Raw genomic sequence first — 18,883 nt, 5'->3', positions numbered from 1 at the left:
ACTATGGGCGAAGGCAAAAATATACGAGCGTAACCTCTAGGTTACGCTGTATATAGAATACCAAACCTGCGCAAAATTCGGCATCGCCGGCTTTTGCGGGCGACGCTGCATATCGGATCAGGCCCCATATATTCCACACAGTGTATTAGTGTATTGTAGGAAGTGTTACTGACCATTACTAGAAGATCTCACTATCCCTCTAACCAGACTGTGCTCCAGCTCCTCCCACCAGCAGCATCAGTGTTTACTGAAGTGTTCCTGTTCGCAGTCCAGGGGGAACTTAATTCCCCCTGCAAAAATAGTGCAGGAACTTCGTTCCCATGCGTTCCTGCCTGACTTGACCCCTGAATATGTGCATAGATAAAAATATGGCAATAGCATACTGATTGTGTGGGTGTGTATGATCTGCATTCATTTAGACATCACAGGGAATTATTAATAAGTGAAAGCATGTTTGATTAATGGTATGAAGCAATAGTTTGGCGAGTGTGGCTGGTATCACAAAACCTAATTGCAAATGAAACTGCTTTAATGAATGTCATAAATCTGATGTCATCTGTAAATTCATAGCTGTAAAAAAAAGTATATCGAATTTTGACATGAATTACATAAGTATAATGGGTAATAAAGGGATTATCTATCTTTTGATTACCCCCCACCATATATCTAAGCATAAGTACCTTCTTCAGTGACCCTTTTAATGTTCCAGTGAGCTATCTTTTTAAACAATAAAAATTCTGGTTCAGACTGTCCCTTTAAAATACGCTAACATCTGGATGTCCGTGTCGGATAGCACAAGCGAGCTAAATCCCTCACAGACATCTGTGAAGTTTGCTAAAAAATTATTTCCTAGATTACAATTACATTATTGATAGTGCAGGGTGCAGGACTGCACTATCAAAAAACCCTTTAGCGTACCTTATACTTTCAATGCATGGTGCTCATATTACAAGTTGAAAGCAGCTTTATAAAAAGTTAGCGTGACTTGAGACCTGAAAAAAAAGTGCTAGCGCTAGAATAAAAGTATAACAAAATATATGCAAAACATATTAAATAAACTACACTTTATAAATATACATACAGGGAGTGCAGAATTATTAGGCAAATTAGTATTTTGACCACATCATCCTCTTTATGCATGTTGTCTTACTCCAAGCTGTATAGGCTCGAAAGCCTATTACCAATTAAGCATATTAGGTGATGTGCATCTCTGTAATGAGAAGGGGTGTGGTCTAATGACATCAACACCCTATATCAGGTATGCATAATTATTAGGCAACTTCCTTTCCTTTGGCAAAATGGGTCAAAAGAAGGACTTGAACAGGCTCAGAAAAGTAAAAAATAGTGAGATATCTTGCAGAGGGATGCAGCACTCTTAAAATTGCAAAGCTTCTGAAGCGTGATCATCGAACAATCAAGCGTTTCATTCAAAATAGTCAACAGGGTCGCAAGAAGTGTGTGGAAAAACCAAGGCGCAAAATAACTGCCCATGAACTGAGAAAAGTCAAGCGTGCAGCTGCCAAGATGCCACTTGCCACCAGTTTGGCCATATTTCAGAGCTGCAACATCACTGTAGTGCCCAAAAGCACAAGGTGTGCAATACTCAGAGACATGGTCAAGGTAAGAAAGGCTGAAAGACGACCACCACTGAACAAGACACACAAGCTGAAACGTCAAGACTGAGCCAAGAAATATCTCAAGACTGATTTTTCTAAGGTTTTATGGACTGATGAAATGAGAGTGAGTCTTGATGGGCCAGATGGATGGGCCCGTGGCTGGATTGGTAAAGGGCAGAGAGCTCCAGTCCGACTCAGACGCCAGCAAGATGGAGTACTGGTTTGGGCTGGTATCATCAAAGATGAGCTTGTGGGGCCTTTTCGGGTTGAGGATGGAGTCAAGCTCAACTCCCAGTCCTACTGCCATGTTTCTGGAAGACACCTTCTTCAAGCAGTGGTACAGGAAGAAGTCTGCATCCTTCAAGAAAAACATGATTTTCATGCAGGACAATGCTCCATCACACGTTGTCCAAGTACTCCACAGCGTGGCTGGCAAGAAATGGTATAAAAGAAGAAAATCTAATGACATGGCCTCCCTTGTTCAACCTGAATCTGAACCCCATTGAGAACCTGTGGTCCATCATCAAATGTGAGATTTACAAGGAGGGAAAACAGTACACCTCTCTGAACAGTGTCTGGGAGGCTGTGGTTGCTGCTCTGCACGCAATGTTGATGGTGAACAGATCAAAACACCTGACAGAATCCATGGATGGCAGGCTTTTGAGTGTCTTGCAAAGAAAGGTGGCTATATTGGTCACTGATTTGTTTTTTGTTTTTGTTTTTGAATGTCAGAAATGTATGTTTGTGAATGTTGAGATGTTATATTGGTTTCACTGGTAAAAATAAATAATTGAAATGGGTATATATTTGTTTTTTGTTAAGTTGCCTAATAATTATGCACAGTAATAGTCACCTGCACACACAGATATCCCCCTAAAATAGCTATAACTAAAAACAAACTAAAAACTACTTCCAAAACTATTCAGCTTTGATATTAATGAGTTTTTTGGGTTCATTGAGAACATGGTTGTTGTTCAATAATAAAATTAATCCTCAAAAATACAACTTGCCTAATAATTCTGCACTCCCTGTATATATATATGTATATATATATATGTATGTATATATATACCTGTACATATACACATACACACATAAAAGTGTGTGTGTATGTAAATATATATATATATATATATATATTTATTTATAGAAGTACAAAAAGTCCAGCACTCACTATGTCATAATTCCTCCCGGGTGCATCCCACTCAATTTACATATAAAAGGACAAAGAGAGCACTCGCCGTTGTTAACATGTCAAAAAGTGTTTTATTCCTTGTGAACGTTTTCGGGGAGTGACCCCATCTTAAGACAATTACAAATAATACAATCAAGTGTACTCACCACTCAGTGTGATTATATGTGTAAGCTGGTTGCAGGCCGCCTTCCCCCCGAGTGAACGCCATGCCGAAACCGGAAGTTATGGTTGACGTCATCACACTGAGATCTGACTGCCCGCCTAGTTTCTATTGGACAATAATCAATAAAAAAAAACAATTACCATGGTGATCATACAAGAACGTAGTGATGCCTTAGTTGGTGCGGTATGTGAGGTCAGTTGTAAACTTAGTGTATTACGATCTTGTATGTCATATGTGTATGTTACAATAAGTGTGAAATTTAAAAATAAGAACCAGGATATATCAGATGAACTGACACTTGTGGATAGTTAGAGAGGTTAGCCAACTATAAATAACAGTGCCAATTCAGTTGTGTATTAAGCCCCTTTGGGACTAGGGTGCCAAGTTCATATGTCCATCTGACTTCTCGTGGAGCAGGAGTTTTCCTCTGTCCCCTCTCCTAGTCCGGGGGGTACATGATCAATTAGTGTATATTTTAGATCTTTAACTGAATGTCCTTTGGATAGGAAGTGCCTGGCCACTGGCTGGTCCGATTGTTTCTTGTCTATTGCTGTCCTAATCGCTGACCTGTGGTTGGCCATTCTCGTGCGGAGATCTTCTATTGTTTTGCCTACATAAAATAGGCCACAAGTACAATGCAATAAATAGACCACATATTGTGTGGTACAGGTTAGTCTGTATTTATGATAGTATCTTTTTGTCCCATGAGGGTAGGTAAAGTAGGTACCAGTGGTTAAACCATTACAGGTTGTACATCCCCTACACCGGTAACATCCAGGTTTTCCCTGTAACCAGTTGGTTTTCTGATAGCTATGGATCGGATCAGTTTACACCAGGCTATCCCTAAGCGATCTTGCTCTTCTAAATCCCACTCAAGGGACTTACATATTTCTAAGAGGAAGATTTTTGTCTGTTGATAGTATTTGCCATTTTTTTTGTAGTATCTTTGATATCCCTTGTTTATCTTGTGTGTATGTAGTCACAAAGGTCAGGCGGGTACCAACCTCTGTCTTTTTGCTGCTCTCTTTTTCTGTCAATTGTAGATCTTTGATATTTCGTAATTCTTTAATTGGATATCCTCTATTTTCAAACCTGCTTTGCATCTCATTCAATTGTTCAATGGTTTTTGTATATTCTGTGTTATTCCTTTTAATTCTTTTCATTTGTGAGATTGGTAGAGCTTTTTTAAGAGATGGTGGATGGCAGCTGGTATAATGGAGGCTAGAATTACGGTCTGTAATTTTTCTAAACAGCATAGACTGTTTCCTTCTTTTTTGTAGAGCCTAAGATCTAAAAAGTCTACTGTCTCTGTACTATAGTTTATTTTGAACTTCAAGGCTGGGCATATCCTGTTTAGTGTCTGATGCCACATGAGTAGTTCCTCTTCAGTGCCCCTCCATATAAGTATCAGGTCGTCTATGTACCTTTTGAATAATATAATCCTGGGGTCCTTGAATAACTGTGTATTGTGTTCCTCAAATTCTACCATAAACAGGTTGGCGTAAGATGGGGCCATATTGGACCCCATCGCCGTCCCTGTAAGTTGAAGGTAAATATCCGTTTCAAACTTGAAATAGTTGTAAGTCTATGCTGTTTAGAAAAACTACAGACCGTAATTCTATCCTCCATTATACCAGCTGCCATCCACCAGCTCTTAAAAAAGCTCTACCAATCTCACAAATGTAAAGAGTTAAAAGGAATAACACAGAATATACGAATACCATTGAACAATTGAATGAGATGCAAAGCAGGTTTGAAAATAGAGGATATCCAATTAGAGAATTACGAAAAATCAAAGATCTACAATTGACAGAAAAAGAGAAAAGCATGACCTTTGTGACTACGTACACACAGGATAAACAAGGGATATCAAAGATACTACAAAAAAGTGGCAAATACTATCAACAGACAAAAAATCTTCCTCTTATAAATATGCAAGTCCCTCGAGTGGGATTTAGAAGAGAAAGATCGCGTAGGGATAGCCTGGTACAAACTGATTCGATCCATAGTTAGCAGAAAACTATATGGTTACAGGGAAAACCTGGATGTTACTGGTGTAGGGGATGTACAACCTGTAATGGTTTAACCACTGGTACCTACTTTACCCACCCTAATGGGACAAAAAGATACTATCATAAATACACACTAACCTGTACCACACAATATGTGGTCTATCTATTGCATTGTACTTGTGGACTATTTTATGTAGGCAAAACAATAGGCGATCTCTGCACGAGAATGGCCAACCACAGGTCAGCAATTAGGATGGCAATAGACAAGAAACAATCGGACCAGCCAGTGGCCAGGCACTTCCTATCCAAAGGACATTCAGTTAAAGATCTAAAATATACACTAATTGATCATGTACCCCCCCGGACTAGGAGAGGGGACAGAGGAAAACTCCTGCTCCACGAAAAGCCAGATGGACATATGAACTTGGCACCCTAGTCCCAAAGGGGCTTAATACACAACTGGATTGGCACTGTTATTTATAGTTGGCTAACCTCTCTATAAATATTCTCCATAAAGTTTACATATAACTTTATATGTAGATTCTACATATAGATATATCATATACAGATAGGACCCTATAGTCTTTCCTATATCCATATACTAATCATTCCAGTACATAGTCTGCATTTTATACATAGAAGGCCTGTATAGAAGTAGTAAGTCTAGGTTTCCTCTTATCCATAATTAACGGATACATACTCTGATGTCCTATTCTCACAACCTCTAGGAGTATAAATATCCTTACAGTAACAGCTGTTACATATATGCTGTATCAATATACCCTATATAGTACTTCTAATCTAAGGTTAATATGTCTCTTCCCTTTTGACAAAAGATAGGTCCTAGCCGAAAAAATATTCTTTTTATTAACCTCATAGTTATAGATTATCTTTAGGGTCAGGCACTATCCACAAGTGTCAGTCCATCTGATATATCCTGGTTCTTATTTTTAAATTTCACACTTATTGTAACACACACATATGACATACACAATAAGATCGTAATACACTAAGTTTACAATGGACCTCACATACCGCACCAACTAAGGCATCACTTTATTACCAAATAAGTTTAAATTTGTACACCCGGTTAAAATAGTACACCTGTCCCAGTTGTAAAAAAATTGTACACTTTTTATATTCATATGTTTACGTTCTTGTATGATCACCATGGTAATTGTTTTGTTTATAGATTATTGTCCAATAGAAACTAGGCGGGCAGCCAGATCTCAGCGTGATGACGTCAACCGTCACTTCCGGTTTCGGCATGGCGTGCACACGGTGGGAAGGCGGCCTGCAACCAGCTTACACATATAATCACACTAAGTGGTGAGTACACTCGATTGTATTATTTGTAATTGTCTGAGGACGGGGTTACTCCCTGAAAACATTAACAAGGAATAAAACACTTTTTGACACGCAAACAACGGCGAGTGCTGTCTTTGGCCTTATATATATATATATATATATATATATATACAGTGAGTGCAGAATTATTAGGCAAATGAGTATTTTGACCACATCATCCTCTTTATGCATGTTGTCTTACTCCAAGCTGTATAGGCTCGAAAGCCTACTACCAATTAAGCATATTAGGTGATGTGCATCTCTGTAATGAGAAGGGGTGTGGTCTAATGACATCAACACCCTATATCAGGTGTGCATAATTATTAGGCAACTTCCTTTCCTTTGACAAAATGGGTCAAAAGAAGGACTTGACAGGCTCAGAAAAGTCAAAAATAGTGAGATATCTTGCAGAGGGATGCAGCACTCTTAAAATTGCAAAGCTTCTGAAGCGTGATCATCGAACAATCAAGCGTTTCATTCAAAATAGTCAACAGGGTCGCAAGAAGCGTGTGGAAAAACCAAGGCGCAAAATAACTGCCCATGAACTGAGAAAAGTCAAGCGTGCAGCTGCCAAGATGCCACTTGCCACCAGTTTGGCCATATTTCAGAGCTGCAACATCACTGGGGTGCCCAAAAGCACAAGGTGTGCAATACTCAGAGACATGGCCAAGGTAAGAAAGGCTGAAAGACGACCACCACTGAACAAGACACACAATCTGAAACGTCAAGACTGGGCCAAGAAATATCTCAAGACTGATTTTTCTAAGGTTTTATGGACTGATGAAATGAGAGTGAGTCTTGATGGGCCAGATGGATGGGCCCGTGGCTGGATTGGTAAAGGGCAGAGAGCTCCAGTCCAACTCAGACGCCAGCAAGGTGGAGGTGGAGTACTGGTTTGGGCTGGTATCATCAAAGATGAGCTTGTGGGGCCTTTTTGGGGTGAGGATGGAGTCAAGCTCAACTCCCAGTCCTACTGCCAGTTTCTGGAAGACACCTTCTTCAAGCAGTGGTACAGGAAGAAGTCTGCATCCTTCAAGAAAAACATGATTTTCATGCAGGACAATGCTCCATCACACGCGTCCAAGTACTCCACAGAGTGGCTGGCAAGAAAATGTATAAAAGAAGAAAATCTAATGACATGGCCTCCTTGTTCACCTGATCTGAACCCCATTGAGAACCTGTGGTCCATCATCAAATGTGAGATTTACAAGGAGGGAAAACAGTACACCTCTCTGAACAGTGTCTGGGAGGCTGTGGTTGCTGCTGCACGCAATGTTGATGGTGAACAGATCAAAACACTGACAGAATCCATGGATAGCAGGCTTTTGAGTGTCCTTGCAAAGAAAGGTGGCTATATTGGTCACTGATTTGTTTTTGTTTTGTTTTTGAATGTCAGAAATGTATATTTGTGAATGTTGAGATGTTATATTGGTTTCACTGGTAAAAATAAATAATTGAAATGGGTATATATTTGTTTTTTGTTAAGTTGCCTAATAATTATGCACAGTAATAGTCACCTGCACACACAGATATCCCCCTAAAATAGCTATAACTAAAAACAAACTAAAAACTACTTCCAAAACTATTCAGCTTTGATATTAATGAGTTTTTTGGTTCATTGAGAACATGGTTGTTGTTCAATAATAAAATTAATCCTCAAAAATACAACTTGCCTAATAATTCTGCACTCCCTGTATATATATATATATATATATATATATATATATATATATATATATAAATACATACACAAACTGATTAAACATAAAATATTGTTATTAAAATAGTGTTATAAAGTTATTTATTGAAATAAATGTATAAAAAAGTGTTCTAAAGGGATATATAACAAGTTGTTTGACAGGAAAGGGCTCAAAGATATATATATATATATATATATATATATGTGCACATTTGTATCTGTGTATGTATATATGTTTTATATGTGTATATATGTGTTTATATATGTGCATATATACACACACACGTATATATATATATATATATATATATAGATATATATATATATATATATATATGTGCGCACATTTGTATCTGTGTATGTATATATGTTTTATATGTGTATATATGTGTTTATATATGTACATATATACACACACATGTATATATATATATATATATATATGTGTGCACATTTGTATCTGTGTATGTATATATGTTTTATATGTGTATATATGTGTTTATATATGTACATATATACACACACACACGTATATATATATATATATATATATATATATATATATATATATGAGCTATCTGACCCCCAGATGTTTGTTCGTCTGAGTCTTTACATTGAGCAATAACTTTTTACTTTCCACTAATATGAGCAGAAGAATAGGAGCACTATTGATTAACTTGAGCGGTGGTGTTAGCACGTATTAATACTAATATTGTTTCACACCAATTGTAATCTAGGCCTATGTTGGCTACTGCTTGAGAGCTAATCTGAAGGTACGCTAAATCTCCACTTTCTTACCTTTTCTAAAGTTTACCTATAAAATGTTTTTTTTTTTCTTTCATCTTTTGCACCTAGAGATGCTGGTGTGGATTCTACCGATTTGGGGGTTTATTTATTAAGCAACGGATGTTGCATAAACGCCCCATTGTTTCTGGTCCACCATAAACGGAAGTTAAGAAACAGCGGTCATAAGGCCGCTGCTCCTTGACTTCTCTGCCACCTTTTAGGTGGCAGACTGAAATCATCCCGATATGATCGGGATGATTGACCGCCCCTGCTAGTGGCCGAATGGCCGCGAGTGAGCAGCGGCGGTATTGCACAAGCATTTCAGTAGAAATGCTTGTGCAACGTTAAAAGCAGACAGCATATTTCTGTGAGCATTTAGCGAGGCTGAGCGGATATAATTCGCTACAGCAAATCATGTCCGCTCGCCTCTTGTTAAATTGACCCCTTTAAGTCACTGACTCTGTTACATACTGCATAGTACAGGAGCTCATTTATTATTGTCTCTAATTGGCCACAGCAAAGATATGATGGTTTGACCCTGGACTGCAAACCAATGCAAAACTTGCTAACAAAATAAACATTTTAAATGAGATACTTTTTAAGTAGATATTTTGCTGTACTTTTCATTATTACTGATAAATGCATATAATAAAAATAATGTCCCTTTAACAGAGCCCTCTTACAAACATCTGAAAGTACCCTAAGATGCATTATTCTATGGATTACTCAATAATACAACTTTTTTCCTGGATCCATAAAGGGAAGAAAAAATTGAAAGTTCAACTCAATCAGATTTATAAAACAAAAATGATTGTGAATTACTACTAATATTGCATCACCAAAAACGTGATAAAATGTTTCACATTTTTCCATGTCAGACTAAGCTACCTGGAACATTTATAGTTCCAGCTATTAGCTAATAGTGATGCACCCTATAGTCATTAATTACTATATATCCAAATGATATGTTCTGTTTGTTAGAATGAGTAGGAAACAAATAAGCAGTCTGAGAAGATGAGAAATGTTAGCGACTTACCTTGCAATGACAAACAAAACACAACTAACTCCAAGGCAGGCAAGTAAAACATACATCCAAATGTCAGGAGAAAGAGGGTTAAGGAATGAAAATACTCCAGGGTTGGTACCATTTGGCTTCCGATACAAGATGCTGATACCAAGTGTCATGAATGGCTTGGAGAAATCTATAACTTTCTCCCTGACATACGTAATAGTAAGGGGCGCAACAGCCAGATCCGCTTTCTGTTGGGGAAAAAACAGACATACACTGCTGGTGAGATAAACTAGACAGGTGCCATTGCCCCCTCTTCTTCCTGATGCAACTTAATTTATTCCCTTGTGTCAGATAGAATTGTGACCTATCAGTATTTTACTGATGTGGATGACAAATTATTATAAACTTTAGGTCAATGTAGATAATAAATAAAGAAATCTGGTTTCTAATTTGAAATAAATCATCTTTTAAAATAATTCATATAAGCTTTATTTTTTTTTATTTATGCTGACAATGTTTTATGCTAATTTATGCTAATTAGCCTGATTTCTATTTTTAATGGAAGGTGGCAACATTTTTTTTAGAAAAGGCATTTTAACAACAACTTTTTCTTAGAAAAGGCATTTTAACAACAGATGCAAATGTTGCAATATGTTACCCCAAAATGGCAAATTTCCTGACTTACACTGTTAATCCTTCCTGCAAAATTCAGAAATGTAAATGTTCTTTAAAAAGGTATCTTTTTTAGCGAAACCTTCAACTTACTCTTTTATTATTAGCCACCCACATACATTACTGAGAACAGTTGGCTTCTTGTTCACACTTTATCAATCAACAATCTACATTCAATGAATATATTAAATGCTACCATCTCTTTAACTTCCTGTCTCAAAAGTTCTCAATCATCTCTGCTACACTGTAAACTCTAACAAGCAGAAAAGTATTTTTCTTTTGATTTGTGATAAAAGCAGAATTATATTCAAAATACTCCATTTAGCCCTGCTAAATTTATTTTCAATATAAATTGTGTATACATTACCCAAGCCTAAACAATATGATTTTTATACAAGAGAACTATAGACAAATACACAACTACAAAATCTGTCCATCATATAAACCAGTGAATTATAAAATGTCAGAATATCAGATATTATCTTTCATTTCTTAGCAAAAGAACATTTTCTACTGACAGTTTTAAAGGGTAAGTGAAAATATATCTTTATTTCAAGGTAAATACTGTGCAGTAGTCTATTCCATTGCTTACAGAAAAATGGGCTTAGTAAACATATTTTGCAAATTTAATTGAAGATACTTATGTAAGACATATAATAATATTGTCTGCACAATAACGAACTATGTACAGATAAATGTATAAGATATATAAGATTTTCATGTTAATGAAAAAATGTTTCTGTGGACATCTGTTTCATACATTTTTTTTTTTAAAGAAAAAATATCTAGATATCTTAGGCAGATGATAATTTTGCAATTTTAAATGTTTCAACCTAAATTGAATGTTGGGAAGTCATTTATATTAACCTACATTTATTTATTTCCGGATATGGTGAGTCCATGGCTTGATTAATTACTGTTAGGAATATCACTCCTGGCCAGCAGGAGGAGGCAAATAGCACCAAAGCCAAACTGCTAAGTATCACTCCTTTACGCACAACCCCCAGTCATTCGATGAAAGGGAAATGGAGAAAAAGGAGTAACACAAGGTGTAGAGGTGCCTGAGGTTATAGCCAAAAGAACAACTGTCTTAAAATAAAGGGTGGGGCGGTGGACTCACCATATCTGGAAATAAATAAATTTATCAGGTAAGCATAAATTTTGTTTTTCTTTCCTAAGATATGGTGAGTAAACAGCTTGAGTAATTACTGTTGGGAACCAATTCCCAAGCTAGAGGACACAGATCAATAGAGAGGGACAAGACAGGCAGTCCTAAACAGAAGGTACCCCCGATGGAAGAACCTTTCTCCCAAAAAAAGCCTAAGCCGAGGCAAAAATATCAAATTTGTAAAATTTGAAAAAAGTATGTACAGAAGACCAAGTTGCAGCCTTGCAGATTTGTCCCACAGAAGCTTCATTTTTGAAAGCCCAAGAAGAGGAAACAGCTCTTGTAGAATGAGACGAAATTCTCTCAGGAGGCTGCTGTCCAGCAGTCTCATAAGCCAAACGAATTATACTTCGTAATCAAAAAGAAAGAGTAGTAGCAGTAGCTTTCTGACCTTTACGTTTCCCAGCGAAACAGACAAAGAGGGCAGAGGACTGGCGAAAATCCTTAGTCACCTGTAAGTAGAATTTAAAAGCATGTACAACACCCAAATTGTGTAACAAACATTCTTTGGAAGAAGAAGGATTAGGACAGCCTTAGGAAGGAAACCTAACTTAGTACGAAGAACCTCCTTATTGGCATGAAAAATAATATAAGGGGAATCACACTGCAGAGCCGAGAGTTCCGAGACTCTTCGAGCAGAAGAGATAGCAACAAGAAACAAAACCTTCCAAGATAACAACTTAGTGGTTGGAATGCAATGGCTCAAACAGAGCCAGCTGTAAAACTTTAAAAACAAGGTTAAGGCTCCAAGGAGGAATAACAGACTTAAAGACAGGCCTGATTTTGACCAAGGCCTGACAAAAAGATTGCACATCTGGCTCATCTGCCAAACGTTTATGTAGAATGAGGAAAAAGTAGCGCTGAGTCTTGTAGGTGAATGCAGAAAAGTTTTATTAGGAGCAGGCAACAGGTAAGCTCCTAACGTTTATGTAGTAAAACTGATAAAGCAGAAATCTGACCCTTCAGGGTACTGACAGACAATCCCTTTTCCAGGCTTTCCTGAACAAAAGATAAAATTCAAGGAATTCTAATTCTACTCCAATAGTAACCCTTGGATTCACACCAATAAAGATATTTATGCCATTTCTTATTGTAAATCTTTCTAGTAACAGGCTTGCGAGCCTGAATTTTGGTCTCAATGACCGATTCAGAAAAAACACTCTTAGACAAAATTAAGCGTTCAATCTCCAAGCAGCCAGCTTCAGAGAAACGAGATTTCGATGAAGGAAGGTCCTTCCTCAGAGGTAGTCTCCAAGGTAGGAGAGGCATCTCCACTAAGTCTGCAAACCAGATCCTGCAAGGCCACGCAGGGGCTATTAGAATCACTGACGCCCTCTCCTGTTTGATATGAGCAATGACTCATGGAAGGAGAGCAAACGGAGGAAGCCGGTATGCCAACCTGAAAATCCAAGGAAAAACCAGAGTATCTATCAGAACAGCCTACGGATCTCTTGACCTTGAATCGTACCTTGGAAGCTTGGTGTTTTTTAAGGGGATGCCATCAGATCTAACTCCGGCACCCCCCATTTGAGGACTAAGCTGGAAAACACCTCCGGATGGAGTTCCCACTCCCCGGTAGGAAAAGTCTGTCTGCTCAGAAAATCCACTTCGCAGTTCTCTACTCCTGAAATGTGGATGGCAGATAGACAGCAATTGTGGGTCTCTGCCCACTGAAGAATCCGAGTAACCTCCTTCATGGCTAAGGAACTCCAAGTTCCTCCCTGGTGATTGATGTAAGCCAATAGAGCATTGTAAATCGCCCTCAACTCCAAGATGTTGATGGGAAGAGCAGACTCCTCCTGAGTCCAAAGGCCCTGAGCTTATTATGAGTTCCAGACTGCTCCCCAGCCCAGCAAGCTGGCTTCCGTCATCACGATCAGAAGGTTTCAGAAAGCATGTGCCCTGAGACAAATGTTCCTGAGAAATCCACCACTGGAGAGAGTCCCTTGACGGCTGACCTAACTCTAGAGATCATTCTCTGAGATAGATCCACATGGTCGCCATTCCATTGTCTGAGGATGCACAACTGGAGAGCTCTCAAATGATCGAGCAAAAGGAACAATGTCCATGGAAGCCACCATCAGACTGATTACCTCCATACATTGAGCCACAGAAGGATAAGCAGTAGCCTGAAGAGAGAGGCAAGAGAAAATGATTTTGTTTTTCCTGACCTCTGTCAGAAAAATCTTCCTCAATGGAGAATCTATTATGGTCCCTATGAACACTACTCTTGTAGCAGGGGAAGGGAGCTTTTTTCCAGATTTACATTCCATCTGTGGGAACGAAGAAAAGACAACAATATGTCTGTGTGAGATTTTGCTTGTTGAAAAGATGGCGCTTGTACCAATATGTTGTCCAGGTAGGGTGCCACAGCAATTCCACGAGAATGGATCACTGCCAAAAGAGCCCCCAGAACCTTTGAAAAAAATTCTGGGAGCCGTGGCTAGACCAAATGGAAGAGCCACAAACTGGAAATGTTTGTCCAGAAAGGCAAATCTTAGGAATCTGTGATGGTCCCTGCGAATAGGAACATGAAGATACGCATCCTTTAGGTCTATGATTGTCATGAACTGACCCTCTTGTACTAAAGGAAGAATGGAGCATATAGTCTCCATCTTGTAGGATGGAACTTTGAGAAACTTGTTTAGACACTTCAAGTCTAGAATGAGATGGAAAGTTCCCTATTTTTTGGGAACCACAAATATGTTGGAGTAGAACCCGAGATTCTGTTCCTGCACTGGAACTGGAACTATCACTCCCAGGAAGGAAAGATGTTGTGTACATTTCAAGAATGTCTCTCTCTTTATCTGGTCTGCAGATAATCTTGAGAGATGGAATCTGCCTCTGGAAGGAAAAGTCTTGAATTCCAATTTGTAACCCTGGGATACCATGTCAGACATCTGGTATCCAGGCTTGAAAGAACTGAAAAAGTCTGCCCCCCACCTGATCCAATCCCGGATCGGGGGCAAACTCTTCATGCTGATTTGGAATCAGCTGCAGGTTTCTATTATTGTTTCTCCTTTTTACAAGACTGTTTGGGTTTCCAAAAATATGTGGATTGTTCTTGCTTGGAAGAAGAAGGGGAAGACTTTCCTCTGAAGTTATGAAAGGAACAAAAATGACTCTGAAGTCCTTTAGGCCTATTCTTATTATCTTGAGGTAGAAAAGACCCTTTTCCACCCGTAATATCAGAGATAATTTCTGTCAAACCGGGTCCAAACAAGGTTTTGCCCTTGTAAGGAATCGCCAGAAGCTTGACTTTAGAGGAAACGTCTGCAGACCATGATTTCAACCATAACGCCCTGTGGGATAGGACAGCAAAACTTTTTAGCTCCTAGTCTAACAACCTGTAAAATGGCATCTGCAATAAAGGAATTGGCCAACTTAAGAGCTTTAATCCTATCTTGAATTTCATCCAAGGAAGTCTCTACTTGAAGAGAATCAGACAAGGCATCAAACCAATAAGATGCTGCACTAGTCACAGTGGCAATACACACCGCAGGTTTCCATTGGAGACCTTTATGAACATAAATCTTTTTCAAATAAGCCTCCAGCTTCTTGTCCATCTGATCCTTAAAAGAGCAGTTATCCTCAAGAGGAATAGTGGTTCTTTTAGTCAGAGTGGAAATGACCCCTTCAACTTTGGGTACAGTACTTTATACCAAGGGTCTTTAATGAAGTCCTCGACAGGAAACATTTTCTTAAAGGGACAGTCTAGTCCAAAAAAAACTTTCATGATTCAGATAGGGCATGTAATTTTAAACAATTTTACAATTTACTTTTATCACCAATTTTTCTTTGCTCTCTTGGTATTCTTAGTTGAAAGCTTAACTTAGGAGGTTCATATGCTAATTTCTTAGACCTTGAAGGCCGCCTCTTAAGAATGCATTTTAACAGGTTTTTCACCACTAGAGGGTGCTAGTTCACGTTTTTCATATAGATAACACTGTGCTCGTGCACGTGAAGTTACCTGGGAGCCATCACTGATTGGCTAAACTGCAAGTCTGTCAAAAGAACAAATAAAGGGGCAGTCTGCAGAGGCTTAGATACCAGATAATCACAGAGGTAAAACATATATAAATATAACTGTGTTGGTTATGCCAAACTAGGGAATGGGTAAACAAGGGATTATCTATCTTTTAAAACAATAACAATTCTGGTGTAGACTGTCCCTTTAAAAATGGGAGATGGGGAAAAAGACACCCCTGGTTTCTCCCATTCCTGTGAGATAATCTCCCTAGCACGGTCCGGCACAGGAGAAACCTCTGAAGTGGAAGATTCATCAAAGAAACTATTAAGTTTACTAGATTTCTTAGGAGTGACCACGACAGGGGTATCTGAGTCATCTAAAGTAGCTAAAACATCCTTTAACAATATACGAAGGTGTTCAAGCCTAAATCTGAAGGATACCACCTCAGTCTCAGAAGAAGGAATTATACTGTCCGAATCTGAGATTTCACCCTCAGAGAGTCTCAATGTATCTTCCTCATCAGACTTATGAGAAAGAGCAACTTAGGAAGCAGAACTGAGGACAGGCACCTTACTTTCTGAATTTCTAGATTTCCTCTTGTGTTTTCCCTGTAATCTGGGAATGGCAACTAATGCCGCAGATACCTCTGAAGATACCTGGGCAGCAATTTCTGCTTTTAAATAAACTTCACTAGGAGTTATAGAGGAACCTCAGGGCACTGCATGTGATGCCATTGAGGCTTGGAATGTAGCAGGAGAAAGCTGAGGTATTATTTTAACAGCATCATCCTGAGAGACATTAGGCTCAAAATGTTACCTTTATTTTGCAAGGTTTTCTTGAAACATGAAGTAGAAAATTGCATAGGAGCTGCAATTTGTGCATCTAAACATAATAAGCATGAATTCATGAGAGCAGGGTAAATAAACTTGTACAGATAAGTTTCAAATATTTTAATATTCAATTAAAATATGCCAAGGAAAAAATACACTTTAAATGTTATCCCAAATTAGGATTCATCCCCAGCTAAAATTATGTGAGAAAAAATAAGAAAAAACATTTAATAAACATCAAGTAAACTTCTAAAAGACCCCTCAGGCAACCCCACACCTCAATTACTGAGGTGCCTTCCCGCTACCAATTAAGACCGGATCACCCAGAAATGGAGAAAAACAACTTTTTCCTCAGAAACATTTTGAAGTTAAGCCGGTCATGTGACCGCAACTGCCGAGCTCAAATTACTGCTGCGACACAGAGAGGCACTACTTACTGGTACACTGAGTACCAGAAATAATCGTTTTTTTCAAACCTGACAGTTTAAATCGCATCATTTTATTTTAAAGCAAAGCAGAAATGAACAAGCTGCTGAAAAAGAAAATTCAGCCTTACTTTCAGTTTAAACTTGTATTGTTTTATCAAGTAAATATGTGTCAGAAAATAAAGCCTAATAAAAACATTTTACCCTTTCTTTTTAAAATAGTTTAAATGTTAGTCTCTCACATGCTACAATGCCTGCTTCATGCCCCAGTGTAACCCATACAACAGGATTATCTATGTCCCAATAAAAACCAATGTCTTTTAATTTGTTAAGTGCATGGTCTCCCCAACTGTAAGAAAAAGCACTTACTTGCTCCGCTGTCTGGCATGTAGACAGTTACAAGGTATGAGAGGACACAGTTCCTTACAGAGACCTTTGAAAAACAGAGTAGCCAACTCTGGCTTTCTAAACTAGGGCAGCGATTGTTAGGAAAATGCAGTAAGTACCTCTTTACAATTTCCTAACTGCTTTAAAGCCACCACTACCCGACTGCAAGGAATGCAGTGTAATACGGCTATACCCCAAAACTTGCTTGTAGATGAAATCAAAATTGTTCTTCAGACAACTAAACTTCACCTCCTCCATGCACCGAAGGCAAAGAGAATGACTGGGGGTTGTGGGTAAACGAGTGATACTTAGCAGTTTGGCTGTGGTGTTCTTTGCCTCCTCCTGCTGGCCAGGAGTGATATTCCCAACAGTAATTACTCAAGCCGTGGACTCACTGACCTAGATTTGGAGTTCGGCGGTAGCCGTGAAAACCAGCGTTAGAGGCTCCTAACGCTGGTTTTAGGCTACCGCCGGTATTTAGAGTCATGTAGGTAAGGGTCTAACGCTCACTTTTCAGCCGCGACTTTTCCATACCGCAGATCCCCCTACGCCATTTGCGTATCCTATCTTTTCAATGGGATATTCCTAACTCCGGTATTTAGAGTCGTTTCTGCAGTGAGCGTTAGAGCTCTAACGACAAAACTCCAGCCGCAGAAAAAAAGCAGTAGTTAAGAGCTTTCTGGCTAACGCCGGTTTATAAAGCTCTTAACTACTGTACCCTAAAGTACACTAACACCCATAAACTACCTATGTACCCCTAAACCGAGGTCCCCCCACATCGCCGCCACTCGATTAAAATTTTTAACCCCTAATCTGCCGACCGCCACCTACGTTATACTTATGTACCCCTAATCTGCTGCCCCTAACACCGCCGACCCCTATATTACATTTATTAACCCCTAATCTGCCCCCCACAACATCGCCGCCAGCTACTTAAAATAATTAACCCCTAATCTTCCGACCGCAAATCGCCGCCACCTACGTTATCCCTATGTACCCCTAATCTGCTGCCCCTAACATCGCCGACCCCTATGTTATATTTATTAACCCCTAATCTGCCCCCCACAACGTCGCCGACACCTACCTACACTTATTAACCCCTAATCTGCCGAGCGGACCTGAGCGCTACTATAATAAATGTATTAACCCCTAATCCGCCTCACTAACCCTATCATAAATAGTATTAACCCCTAATCTGCCCTCCCTAACATCGCCGACACCTACCTTCAATTATTAACCCCTAATCTGCCGACCGGAGCTCACCGCTATTCTAATAAATGGATTAACCCCTAAAGCTAAGTCTAACCCTAACACTAACACCCCCCTAACTTAAATATAATTTACATCTAACGAAATAAATTAACTCTTATTAAATAACTTATTCCTATTTAAAGCTAAATACTTACCTGTAAAATAAATCATAATATAGCTACAATATAAATTACATTTATATTATAGCTATTTTAGGATTAATATTTATTTTACAGGCAACTTTGTAATTATTTTAACCAGGTACAATAGCTATTAAATAGTTAAGAACTATTTAATAGTTACCTAGTTAAAATAATAACAAATTTACCTGTAAAATAAATCCTAACCTA

The 18,883-nt window shown here is 38.6% G+C and overlaps 1 protein-coding gene across 1 annotated transcript in view; it reads right to left on the bottom strand.

The window, feature by feature from the left end:
* GRIK1 (glutamate ionotropic receptor kainate type subunit 1) overlaps positions 1-18,883 on the bottom strand; it is an 847,144-nt gene that overhangs the window by 132,416 nt on the left and 695,845 nt on the right. Inside the window, exon 13 of the mRNA XM_053705180.1 lies at positions 9,855-10,078. Within this exon, the coding sequence (XP_053561155.1) occupies positions 9,855-10,078 (224 nt within the window). The remainder of the gene's footprint in view (positions 1-9,854; positions 10,079-18,883) is intronic.

The sequence above is a fragment of the Bombina bombina genome, chromosome 3, assembly GCF_027579735.1.
Source record: "Bombina bombina isolate aBomBom1 chromosome 3, aBomBom1.pri, whole genome shotgun sequence".
Classification (NCBI taxonomy): Eukaryota; Metazoa; Chordata; class Amphibia; order Anura; family Bombinatoridae; genus Bombina; species Bombina bombina.
Note: the sequence above shows the minus strand (reverse complement) of the source record. Positions and strands in the feature narration are given on the sequence as shown.